Source organism: Manis javanica, chromosome 6, assembly GCF_040802235.1.
Source record: "Manis javanica isolate MJ-LG chromosome 6, MJ_LKY, whole genome shotgun sequence".
Taxonomy (NCBI): domain Eukaryota; kingdom Metazoa; phylum Chordata; class Mammalia; order Pholidota; family Manidae; genus Manis; species Manis javanica.
Genome location: NC_133161.1, coordinates 36,401,143 through 36,414,370, shown reverse-complemented (window position 1 = coordinate 36,414,370; position 13,228 = coordinate 36,401,143). Strand labels below are relative to the sequence as shown.

Sequence of the window (13,228 nt, the reverse complement as noted above, 5' to 3'; positions counted from 1 at the left end):
CTGCCATAGAAATGTAGGCACAAGGATCACTTTTGACAGCTATAATCTGTGCACACAGTGTGATAAAATTTACATGTAGAAGGGGAACTGGTGCACAGGGAGTCAGAGTCAGTGCCTCAAGGTTCCCAGCTACCGCCTCATTCTAGGAAGTATTTTTTAACCCAACTGCCTCCCTCCTATGGAAACCTCATCTCCTATAATTTGTCTTTTTGAAAAGTACTCCAATCTTATAGTCCGCTCAACTGAAAGCCCATCTCCACAAAGTATACACAGACTGAGAGAAGCCCCTTCGTGGCTAAACTGGGCATCACAAGGCTGATGTTGGCACATTGAAAAACCAAAGAAATCTAATACGGGAGTACAGTGACTTCCCTAGAGCCTGGTAGGCTGATGGGGGTGGAAGAAATCAACACAAAGACATTTAGGGCAGATGAAAACCCTGGATGGCCGTCGACTGACCTAAGCACGTGGTTCTCCCACTTAAGCATGCATGAACGTCACCTGAAGGGCACACAGGACTGCAGGGCCTCACCACCACCTACAGCATGGTGAGTTCAAGGTGGAGCCCAGCCAGGTGATTCTGAGGCATGTGATCGTCCTCTCTCACTTTGAGGACTGGTGTGACACATGGAAGAGGAGAGTTCTAACAGGGCTGGAACTTGGAGAGCAATGGTATTTGGGGAATTTGGCCTTGCTAACCACCATCACCAAGAGTGGAGCCTGATCAGGGTTTTTTGAATGACCATAGCCTCACCATTATATTTAAAAATCTATGCTTCATCATACTTATTTGTTGTACTAGGTAATCCTAAAACGGGAAGCTTGTAAACCTTTTTTACACCTTTTAAAGTATATTTTGAAGAACAGACTGAAGTTTGACAGGCAAAACAGATGGAGACAGGCACATCAAGTGGAGGGCAGAGCATCAGCCCAAACAGGCAAGCGGGAACAGGACTGCTTTGCTTTTAGGTAAGGGAGCATGCAGCAGGTGAGGTAACAAGAACGAACAATGGCTGGAACGGAAGCATTTGAAACCTCCCTTGGCCTACTCCACTGGGCGCTTCCGGCAGAATCTCACTCATGTGGCAACAGCCTCAGTTCTGACCTATTAAGCTCAGATCTTAAGGAAGCCTTTCCTTCATGTATTCGCTCTCCCTACACAACTTGACAGAAGATGCAGAACATAGGCAATTCTGTGTAAATATTTGCTACAACTATTGAAGTTTGGCACATTCTTTTCAGGAATATAAAATTTTTATAAAAATCAGTATCTTCTCTCTCTCTGAACAGTAAAATCATTTATGGATAATTACCCCAACAGAAAACCACCACCACCACCACCACCACCACCAAAAACAACAGTAACTGTGTCAATGGGTGCTCAACAGCCCCAACTTTTCAAGGTATCAGCTATGTTATCTCCTTTCCTATTACTATGGGAAAACTGCCAATGCTCTCAGGTAAGGTCGAGCTTTCTTTGTGCATACTGCATCAGAATTACTCTCACTGTGGCAAGCTTCTTTCATTGAGAAAGTCTCACCACAAATAAGCAGTATCAGCTGGACTACATCAAATGCTCACAGTTAGTTAGCCCTCAGCGCAAGACGGCCGTGGACCTGTAACAGAGGGCGCTCAGACAGGCACAGAGAGCAATACCATACTCAATCCCATCCCACTTGCCTCCCCAAGGACACTGTTCCTTCACTTACCCCTGCATTCTTCAGCATCACCTCTGTTTCTGTCTTTACTGGGCCAACATACTATAATATTCCAATTAAAAAAGAATGCTAGTCCCCATAATCCTTCCAGATACAGTTCTGTATTTGCTCCCTTTTATAGCAAAACTCTTCTCAAGAGCTGCCTATGATTACCGTTTGTACTTTCTCAATTCCCATCTGTTCTTGAATCCAAAACATCACTGAAACACCACTTGTCAAGGTCACCAGTATCGACACCACATTGCCAAACCCCAGGGCCAACCGTCCATCTTCATCATCCCCAGCAGCGCTGGAACTCCTTCCTTTACTAAATACTTTCTCCATAGGGTATTATATGCTGCTGGTTTTCACCTTCCATCATGGGCTGCTCCTTTCTAGTATCATTTGTTGGATGCTTCTCCACATCCTGACCTTTAAAATGCTGACATGTGCCAGGGCCCAGTCCTAAATATTTTTTGCCTTACATTTACACCTTCTTTGTGGTCTCTCATTTAGTTGAATGTCTTCAAATACTATCCATATGCTGGTGACCCTCAAACATGCATCTCACGCCCTGTCCTATTCCCGGGGCTCCATACGAGCATGTCTAGCTTCCTCTTCTACAGCTCCACTTGGACATCTAATAGCATCTCAAACTTACATTCAAAATAGGATTTTTCACCTCCCACACTCCAACCCTCAAAGCTGGTCCTCTCTCAGTTTTTTCCACCTAGGTGAATGGCACCACCACTTATTCTTCTGTTGGGCCAACACTCTATGGGTCATCTTTAATTTTTTCTCTCCCACCCTCATGCAGCCATCTTCAAGTTTTGTCATCTCTATCTCCAAAATCGATTTTCTCATTAGCTTCATTGCTATCCACATGCTCAAGCCATCATCATTTCTTATCTGGACTGCTTTACTAAGCTCCTAACTGGTTCCTCCTAAGCCTCTCTATCCCCTATATTTGGGCCCTGTCCTCTTCTTCCAACCTCACCTTTACTGGTTCCTTTCCTCCTCCTGTTTCTGTCATGCTGATAGTCTTTCAGTTCCTCGAATGTGTCATTCTCATTCTGACCACAGGGCCTTTGTACATGCTGGAAGGAACATTTGTCCTTTGCTGTTTGCTTGTTAATTCATGCTTTAGCCTTCAGCTCAAGTTTCACTCCCAAATGAAAGACCCCTCCTACCTCAACCCAGAACAAAGTTCCTTTCATAAACCTCCTCATAGAACTGTGCTCCTTATCTTTATGACAGCTATTTTACACAGTAAGCAATGGTATATTTGCAGAATGGATGGGCCAATGAAGAATGAATGACCTCTGCTAAGAATCTTTGAATCCATAAATTACTTATTTCTTTATGCAGATCTCATTTGAAAGCTAAATTGGTCAAAGTTAATAGTCAATTAAGAATTCAGTGTTTGATGGTAAAGAACACAAAAGAAAATGTATAATGTGTTTGAAACTCACATGCACACAAGACAGACAAAATCAGGGCCTGGCCAGGGAGTTTTTACTTTTCTCAGTAAGCAAGTCTGTTATAAGATTTATCTCCTGGAAAATATGTATAAAGCTATGACTTTATTTTTGTGCTATATTTTGCAATGTGTATGGGGAGGGGGTGGAAAGAAGCTTGTCTCAAAGTGTCCTTATTTCTGGTACTTAATTTTCATCTCCCTTATGTTCCTTCTTTCTCAGACTGAGCAGTTGTCCTCATCAGAAACATCTACCAAGCCCTTACAGTGGGCATGATACAGCTTTGTGCACAATCAAGGAGGATAAGTCACATTTCTTATCCTTGTAAAACTGAGCCTGGATACACTCACCATGTGACACAGTATCAGACACTCAGGTGGCAATAAACAAAAGCCCATACTAATCACCAGGTGTCTGGTCACAGCTTCTGGCAGGACTTTAATAGTTCAAGCAGGGAAGCTATGGGATTTGGTACAACACAGTTTATAGATAAAACTTAAAAGCATTTAATTTATTTGAAAACATCGGAAGAAAGGACATAAGAGAATATATATTCTGAGGGACAAGCTATTCAGTTGGGTTCAAGGGTAGGTAGAACACTGGTGATTTCTCAACTAGTTACTATCAACTTGACATGTATTAAGTACACAGATGGATAGTAAAAGTGGGAGTTTTGATTAAAATGCCTCTTTGAGGGGTCCTTATCAAATATATATCTAAGAAAGTTAGCACCATGAAAGAAATGGTGGTCAACTTCAGAGATGAGACCTTGCTCTTGTGACTCACTTCTAAATAGTTTAGCAAAGTAGGATCTTTTCTTTCCCCAGTGTATGCTCTTTTACATACTTAAAATATCTTTAACATCTTTCAGGAATTAATTTTTCTACCAATATCATACAGGTTAATAACTTTTACAGATGAAGCACAAATAGTCAAAGGCTTATTTCTGCATTTATAAAGCATGAGAAATCTCCATACACTGATAATTTGAAATGGGAAATGGCTAGGGTGGCTAAATGAGGAGAAGAGAGGAAAGGAGCAGGAAGAACAGCCCAGAGCACAGTGTCTGCTCCAGCCTGGCGGGTGTTTCACCAGGCCCCGGAGTCCTATGTGTGATTTAGGTTGGTCTTGCCACCGCCAGCCTTCACCAGTGAAAAAGCAGGGCCAGATTCCTCTCAGCACCAATTTGGGCTGCAATAGAATGCTATCACTGCATCTAACAAAGGTTGATGGCCTTTTTTTGGGGTGTGCTATAGAGTAATCTTCTTCTTCAATGTATTACACATTTACTTTCAAGGACAGAAATCTTATAACAGACTTGCTTACTGAGGAAAGTAAAAACTTCCTGGCCAGGCCCTAATTTTGTTTATCCTGACTCTCTACCAGCCATATCACTTAGATGTATAAAATGAACTTTAATTTTCCCATGTCCAGCTTGGGGGTTTATCTTATTTCCAGTGCTCAGCACATGGTAGATGGATATCGTACTCTGCTGAGTTAAAATGCATTAAAAAAGGCCAGAAATGATTCAAGTGTCCAGGAACAGGGCTGGTCCCACAAATGATGGTACATCTATTCAATGGAATATTATACAGCTATAAAAGAAAGACAAAGCCAATGAATGAGGGGCTTTCTAGGTACCAAAGTGCAAAGACTGACAGGATTTTTAAGTGAATGGGTGATGTGCAGAATAGTGTATATATTACACTACCTTGCCAGACTCCTATTTGGCTAGCATTGTAGATGAAAATTTTAAACATCATGCATTTACTCAAAAGCAAAATCTATACTTGCAAGTCTATTACCCACTCCTGTGACCAAGACATCCTCATAAATGGAGTGGAGATTTTCAGGTGGGATAGAGAAAGAAACAGTTTAATATCAAAGAGCTACACAGTTGCCATGGTTTTCAGGAAGTTCAAGCAGAGCCTGTGCATGTAAGCAACAAAATGTCAAATTTACTTTCAGTCTGAATTTTTGCCATTGCAAATTCTATCTCTAGTAAAAACACCCTGTACACAGGGCAGGCAGAATGACCAAGTGATGGTGCTGTGTGATGATCATGTCAGCAGCCTGGACCCCTTCCCTGCAGGCTCCCTGGATTATTTCATTGCCCTTTCCAGGTACCCAGAAGGTTTGATCTTTACCAATAAGGCCAGATACATGATCTGTAGCATCTGGACATCCAGATGAAGATATTTAATTCTATTCACAGATATCAAACTAAATATGCTAAATTCTGAAGAGAGCTATTTCAGGAGTCTTAATTAGTTTTCAAAATGGAAAAGCTGCCTCTGTACTTATGTAAAATATAATATGCCATATTATACTATTTGTTACTTCTCAAAGTTTTTAACACATCATTTCAACACCTCCATAGCTATAAATGTATACTGCAGCAGAAACCATATTAGACCATATCTAGTAAAAAAATCAAATCCTATATTGCTGGGGCTCTTACCACCATCAATCCTGGGTATCTGGGGAAAACATATGGTGTCCTTGGCCTATGGAGAGATACCTGGAGAATTCAACCTTCATCCTGAGCATGAGGGTGTTGGGATTACAGAGAGGAGGAAGGAGAGGCATGCAAATATGGGCTGAGAGAAAGAATGCTTATGAAGCAGGGTAAATTATAAGTGTGGAAATAAAGGTCAGGCCAATTTACTACAAAATTTCATTGTTAATCTGTATCCTGAGATGACAGACAGCATGAGAACAGATAAATCCATGACACTGTATTCTACAGAACAGCTCCAGTCATTACTACTGCCCCCTAATCCTCTTTGCTGGCTCCTATTCCTTCAAGTATTGGCCACACATTATTTTATATTTTTTCCTGTTACGCTTAATTCAAAGTATCAACTCCTAAAAATTCAACTTTATGTCAATCACTTCCAAATGTCTGCATCTGGTTCTGAATTTTTCTCAGAGCACTATTTTCAACTCTCTACTGGCCATATCACTTAAATGTATAAGGAACTTCAATCTTCATGTGTCCAGCTCAGGGATTTATCTTATTTCCAGTGCTCAGCACATGGTGATAATTAATGTACTCTGTTGAATTAAAACAAATTGAGAAAGATCAGAAATGATCTAAGTGTCCAGGGACTGGGATGGTTACATAAACTATGGTATATCTACTCATTGGAATATAATACAGCTATAAATGAAAGAAAAACCCAATGAATGAGAGATTTCTATGTACTAATGTGGAAAGACTGCCAGGATTTTTAAGTGAAAGGGCAATGCACAGAACAGCCTATATATTACATTACCTCCACATAAAAGAACATGAGAGGGATATACAAGAAACTAATAAAAGTGGTCACTACAGGCTGTGGGTGAGAAATAAATAAGACAGTAGGGAGTGGGAGTACTCAATGTACACTGTTATATTGTTTGATTTTTGAACTATGTTAATATATCACCTATTTAAAATGAATTAATAATTTTAAAAAAAGAATGAGAGAAGTTAATTCAGACACAAAGAATATGAACCCTAGGACTTGGAGGTTTCAGACTTCAGATCAAACTAAAAATATCACTTTGTACTCTCTTCTCTCCCTATACAATGAACTGCAATTGTCATCAATTGAAATGCCTTACTTGTTAGCCACCAAGCGCATAACAGTCCAGTCCTTTGGAAACATCTCTGGGCGTATCAATATTCGGAACACAGTAAATATCTGCAGCAGGAAATCCTTGGAGAAGGAGGAAATAGACCATTTTACTGAGTTGTAATTGTTAACACACACACACACACACACACACACAGAGCACCGTTGTTACCATTTCCAAAGTGTTGACAGAGAAGGAGGGTGCCCCCTGTAATGGTTTGCCAGGAGAAGGAATCACCATCCTTCCCGCTCTTAGCTGCCGAATGGCTTGCTACCCTTCCCAAATGTTCCTCTTTCTTTCTCTTTCTCACAGACAAAATGACTTTTCATTTCTCTTCTAAAAACGTAGGTTTTACAAATAAAATGGAAAACTGGTAATAGTGGATTAGTAGGCAAACACATCTTCTTTAAGTTCTACTGTAATGTCCTAAACATCAGAATGTTTCAACCCGAGAGAACTATTAACAGTCTTAACTCAGTTCTGCTTTCCTTTAAGGGGATAACAAAATTTAGAAAGTTATGTTCATTAAAAAGCATCATAAGTTGACACTCACATTTCTTAGAGGGCATCTGGAATGCACTCTAAGAAGCAGTTTTAACAAGATGCACACAGGTTGTTAGAATCTGAGTATGCTCTGCAGAGCAAGCTCAAATGAGGATGCCTGCTAAGCTGAGCCTGTGACAGGGGCTTAGTAGCTGAGTGTCAAGGTTTTCTTCACAGATGCCATACCAGAGGGCAGCAGAATTTACTGAGATGTTTTCTTTGAAAAGATCACCTGGAAAACTCTTGACAAGAAGCTATTGTCAGACATGTATCTCTTCCTAAAACACTAGGAGAAATAGGGCTCCAAATGCTATAGCACATTATACTTAAAGGTGAATCAAAGAGATAACATACCACACATAATGAAAAAACAAGCGTGCCCTACACAAGAGAATGGCTCAGTTTAGCTTTGATTTAGATTTATTACTTAGAAAACTTAAAGATTTTTTTGAACCTTAAGTGCCGCTAGGAAAATATATCTAGCAATCTGATAGAAGGCAACAGTATGGTGTTGCATTAAAAAAAACAAACCAAAACACTAGAGTTTTATTTATCAAACCCAACAACACATTATGTTAAACATGTAAGCTGCTTGAGCATAAGATTATGGTTGTCACTCACACCATCAGAAGATAAAAAGATAGAATCTAAAAAGCTAAAAAACATGTGGGGTATGTGTGTGTGATTTTTTACATACTCTAACAGCTTTGATGGAGCCCATAAATATTTTGACGAGAATTTATTTTAGTTTCTTTGGCATCAACACACACCCGTTGATATGTAGCATGCGCATGTGGAAACGAGCCTACTAGGTCATCTGTCTTAAATGGCCAGACAGATCCTGCACAAATAGGCAGAAATGACAGAGAAAGAGTGCCCAACTGTATTCTACTGTAGGTCAAATAATTTGGGGAAATACCTCACATTCTAGCCCTCCCTTGGGATAGTAAGTCATCAACATACTAAACCTGAGAGAAGCCCATTTTAATGCATTTCTAAAATTTATTTCAAACAGCCTTTCAGTTGATTCTTTGGGTTTTCCAGAAACGAATGCATATAATCCTGCAAAAACTGATGTTTGCATTTAACTCCCCAAGAGTGATACCTTACTTCAGCCTCCTGTCTTATTGCATTTGCTTAGCTGGATATTGAAGAAAAATCAATGAACATAGGGAGTCATTTGTTTCTCATAGTCTACAATTACTTAGGAATATTTCAAATAAATTCTGAATTATTATAGTTTCATCTTTTCTCCTCAAGACTTTTAACGGGATTGGAAATTGGATGCAGCACGCTTAGAAATGGGGAGTGTGTAAAGGAGTGGTAGGGCAGTGTGATGATCAGTTGCAGAGAATAAAACTGACTGAAAGTGGCTACCGGGGACAAGATAGCTGTCTTCTGGGCTAGTAACTTTAGTTGTTCTAGTGCTAGGGACAAAGGGAAGTTATTACAGGTGTAGGAGTTGGGGATAGACAACCTGTTTCTGTGCAAGCTCATTTTCCTATTTCCATTTATCTCACAACATAAAAGGCATGGCAGCTTGTCACATTGTGCCAATGCCCATGTAATGACTTAAATCTTTATTTCTTCAAGGAAACCTTTCAGTGCCTCAAGGAGTCTTACAAGATATCCCTTCAAGCTTCATCTACCTTTATAGAATCAAACACATTAATTCATAGAAACCTTATAATGAAAATAAAAGAACATTATACTGAGAATCAGTAAAACCTAGGTTGTAATCTTGGCTCTGTAATTAACTAGCTCAGTGACCTTGGCAATATACTTAACCTCTCTGGAACTGAGTTCTTATTCTTGGAAAATGTGGGGGCTTTAAGGTCCCTTGTAGTTAGAGGTGATTTAAAAAAGTTAATATGATCACATATCTATTCACAATAGTACATAACATTTTTTCTTACTCCTAAACTGTAGGCTAACGTTTGATCAAATGGTAACAGCATCACCTTTCACTGTGATCTTAACACATAATTTAGTTCAGCAAGTATTGTCAACTGCCACACAAGAGGTTTCATTTCAAACTCAGCTCCAACATTTTAAAGCACTGAGACCTGAAGGCTAGATTCTTCATATCCCCCTTTCTTCCCTCCCCAAATACAGTGGTATTTCCTTGTCTGTCTTCTCTAAGTACTTTTTGGCTCTGATCATTTCACTAAATGTGTGCTTTTGCATAGATATAAGAAATTATCTCATACATGTAACAAAAACTGTAACAGATCTTTTTCATAATTAAAAAAAGAACATTAATAGAATACTATTCTTGCTTGGAGAGCAAGAAGTGTTTCGTATGCCATCATTTTTTAATTAAGGCATCATTGATATAAAATCTTATGAAGGTTTCACACAAGCGACATTGTGATTACAACATTCACCTACATTATCAAGTCCCTCTCTACACCCCATTGCAGTCACTGTCCATCAGTGTAGTAACATTCATATGCCATCATTTTAAAACTGGCAGTCTGGGAGCAGTTTTATTTGCTCACTTCAAATAACACAACACTGTAACTTAACTGCACTACTGGTATTATTAAAATAAAGGTTCAAAATAAAAAGGAAACAGAGAGGTGCCACTTTACACAAGAATTTTTCCTGCAATGCAAGAGGTTTAAGTAAGGAAGTTTATATGAGAACCAAACAATAAAACATCTCATATTCAAATAGAAAAGAAAGAAGCAATGTGTTATGCTATTAGAAATTATCACTAACATTTTTTCATTAAAAAATGTTGGGTACTTTATTATGTGCCAGGCACAGTGTTAGGTGCTGGGGACACCTAGTGGGGTAAAATATATTCTTTTATTTATTCATGCAACAATATTTATGGCATGCCTGTAACATGCCACATCATAGTAAGCTGAGTGTGATCTTTGCCTTCATGGAGCTTACGATTTGGTGGGAGAGATGAATGTTAGTCTAAAAACCGCACAGATACATGCTTGCAGTACAAGTAGGGTAAGTCTCAGGGGCAGGTACTCCATGCAGAGGAAAGAGCACCAGCAAACCTCAGAGACAGAGGAGAACACTGGGTGCCTGGCCTGCAGACAGACAAGAAGTGGGGTGAAAGACAAACAGGGATGAATGAAAAAGAGAAAGAGAGAGAAAGATGATAAATAAATAGGGATCAATCAAAGATAGATGAATAAATGTAAGGTAAAAGATGAATAAATCTATACGTTTTCCATGGTACGGAGTTTGGAAATTCGTCCCGTGGGCAATGTGGCGACACAGGGGTTTATGCAGCTGTGTCAGAGGGTCAGCTCTGTGCCTTACTGATTCTCTGACTTTATTGTATAAGGAAGCTGTTTTGTCTTCAGGCATGACTGGTATCAGTAAAGCACAAGATGGAAATTGGGTTTATGAAACAGAATGGTGACAGACAGAAGAGGAATCCTGAGATCATGAAACATGAGTTAAGACACCCAGAAAATAAGGCATCATGAGTTAGGTAGACAGACCAGGACACTGTCTCCTTGTCAAGAGGAAAGAACAGGGACAGGGCCTTCTAAAAACACATTTCTTTTACCTATGATTTAGATTATAGTAAATGTTATTTTAAAAATTTGTCACAAATTTCAAATACATAATATGCCTGATACATAATTGAATTCAATTAAAGGGTGCTAGTAATCATTATCACATTGAAATTCATATCCTTAAAACTGAATATTTAAGTACATTATGCAGAAATAACTCCCATGCGGTCTTCAATATTTGAGAGGTATGAACTGTTTTTCTGTAATAAAATAAAGACTATAAGTTGAAATAACTGTACAGGAAAAGATGGCTTATGAAGCAGGCAGACATTTATTAAGAGTGTTGCTTCACTGAACAAAGACATGAGATGCCAGGCTCTGAGCTTAGAACACAAAGACATGGTTCCTACCCTCATGGAGTCTAGAGTCATCAAGAATACAAGGGAACAACAAATAATCACAATGCCTTTTGATTTGGATTTTATAGCATGAGCTGAAATCAGGGAAGAGATTAATGGTGGTGCAAGTCAAGCAATGGAAGTGAGGTGGTAGAGGAATTGGCACTTCCAGCAGACAAAAAATAGTAAGTCAGAGGAATTAAAAATTCATATATGGTTTGTCAGGAATATGCAAGTAATTTTACATGGCAGGAGTAAAGGTATTTGGAAAAGGTAGGTGATAGTGAGGATGGGTAAGTAGACTGAGGCTGGGGAAGACCTGACAGAGAGATGGGACTTGGCCCTGTAAGTCATGTGAAGTCCTCAGAGTTTTAAAGTTGGGTTGAAACTTGACCTGACATGATTTTTGAAAACAGTGGGCCAGTATATGGAAGACGATGAAAGGTTATAATAGTGCCATGCTTGACCTCCAGAAATGTATAATCTCATACTTAAAGCAAGATCCCCACAGTTCTTTATGAAAAGTCAAAATCAATAAAGAACAGGAGTTTCTCTGCTCTCTGTATACGTGAAACACCAGGGATACGGACAAAACTTCAGCCCCAGTGGAAGGTGGGTGTATAATAAAACATTACGACTACAGAAGGAGAGAAAAACACCTGAATCACTTCAAAATTTTTGCTTTTGTTCATTTCTAAAATAACACTGCATTCTTGAGAAGGAAAGAATGAAGCAGTGCCGAGCTGCAGCCTTCGGGGCCTCGCTCCTGCACGGTCCTGCGGACACTGTGACTCACACCACGCATGCGCGGACCCCGCGAGCACCTGCAGACCCCGTGAGCACCTGAGGACCCCGCAGAAGAGACGGCAGACTGAGCTCAAAGTGCCAGAAGCTGCTCCAACAGTAACCCTGGAGACATCCAGGTTCCTCAAGCCAGAAAGGAGTGAAAACGCTGTTTCATTTTAGCAGATACTTGAGAACTACATACTTTCAAAATTCATTTTAATTCAGAGAACCACCGTGAAATGCCAAGCCAAATTTTTATTTGAATTGGTAAGAAAGAAGAAAGCAGTGCTGCTAGGAATAAAGACCAATAAAAATAATAAAAATAATAAAGACCAACAAAAATATTGATTTGAAAATCTCAATATATAATTTGTCAATATCAATTGAGATTTAAAATGGGTATGACCCAACAGTTCTGCTTTCGGAAATTCATGCAATAGCCATAAAGGTGCAGGTCTGTAGAGACATATATATCAAGATGTTCACTGCAGGATCCTTCCTAATGGCAAAAATCAGAAACATCCTGGATGCCCATTAAAAATGGGAATGATTAAATCATTTAGCACCCATATATTGTGATTCAGAGGAATGACTGATGTAGTAGACTCTATAATATCTATGACATATTATTGTATAAAAAAGTACAACTAATATGAATAATATGATTCCATTTAGAAAAACTGAAGGTGTGTGTCTATCACAGAAAGTAGTCTATGAGGACACAACCCTTTGTGTTAACAGTAGTTACCTCTGGGGATTAGAATAAATGTGTGTGGAAGAGAGTGGGACATATACTCTGATAGTACTTTAAACAAGCAGGATTATATGGTATTTTTAGTATCTAATCCCCCTGTCAATTAAAATTTTCCATTAAATATTCCTCTATTATGTTATACCTTTTCTTATGGAGAGTTCCCTATTATGTTCCATATCTAACCTAAATGTAGACACAAAAACTCCAAATAACTTATTATCTACTAATTTGGCCTTTTATCCATACTTTATGACTAGAACCACCACCTTACTACTTTTAAAGAGTTGATCAGTGAAATTGTAGGCAATTTGATAGCAAAGATTTTCATTCAGGGAAGTTATTAAGGTTTAGGAAAAATCTGAGTTTAGCTGCCTGAGCAGAGAACTCAGATGCTAATAGAATGCTGGTAATAGAATTCCTGGCCCTGCCAGTTACTTGGGGATAACAGCATCACTCTTCA

At 39.1% G+C, this 13,228-nt stretch overlaps 1 protein-coding gene across 3 annotated transcripts in view; it reads right to left on the bottom strand.

Annotated features, from left to right (window-relative positions):
- DOCK4 (dedicator of cytokinesis 4) overlaps nucleotides 1-13,228 on the bottom strand; it is a 401,868-nt gene that overhangs the window by 68,555 nt on the left and 320,085 nt on the right. For all 3 annotated transcript variants that reach the window (XM_037027398.2, XM_037027395.2, XM_037027396.2), the window contains exon 27: nucleotides 6,785-6,879. In XM_037027398.2, the coding sequence (XP_036883293.1) occupies nucleotides 6,785-6,879 (95 nt within the window). The remainder of the gene's footprint in view (nucleotides 1-6,784; nucleotides 6,880-13,228) is intronic.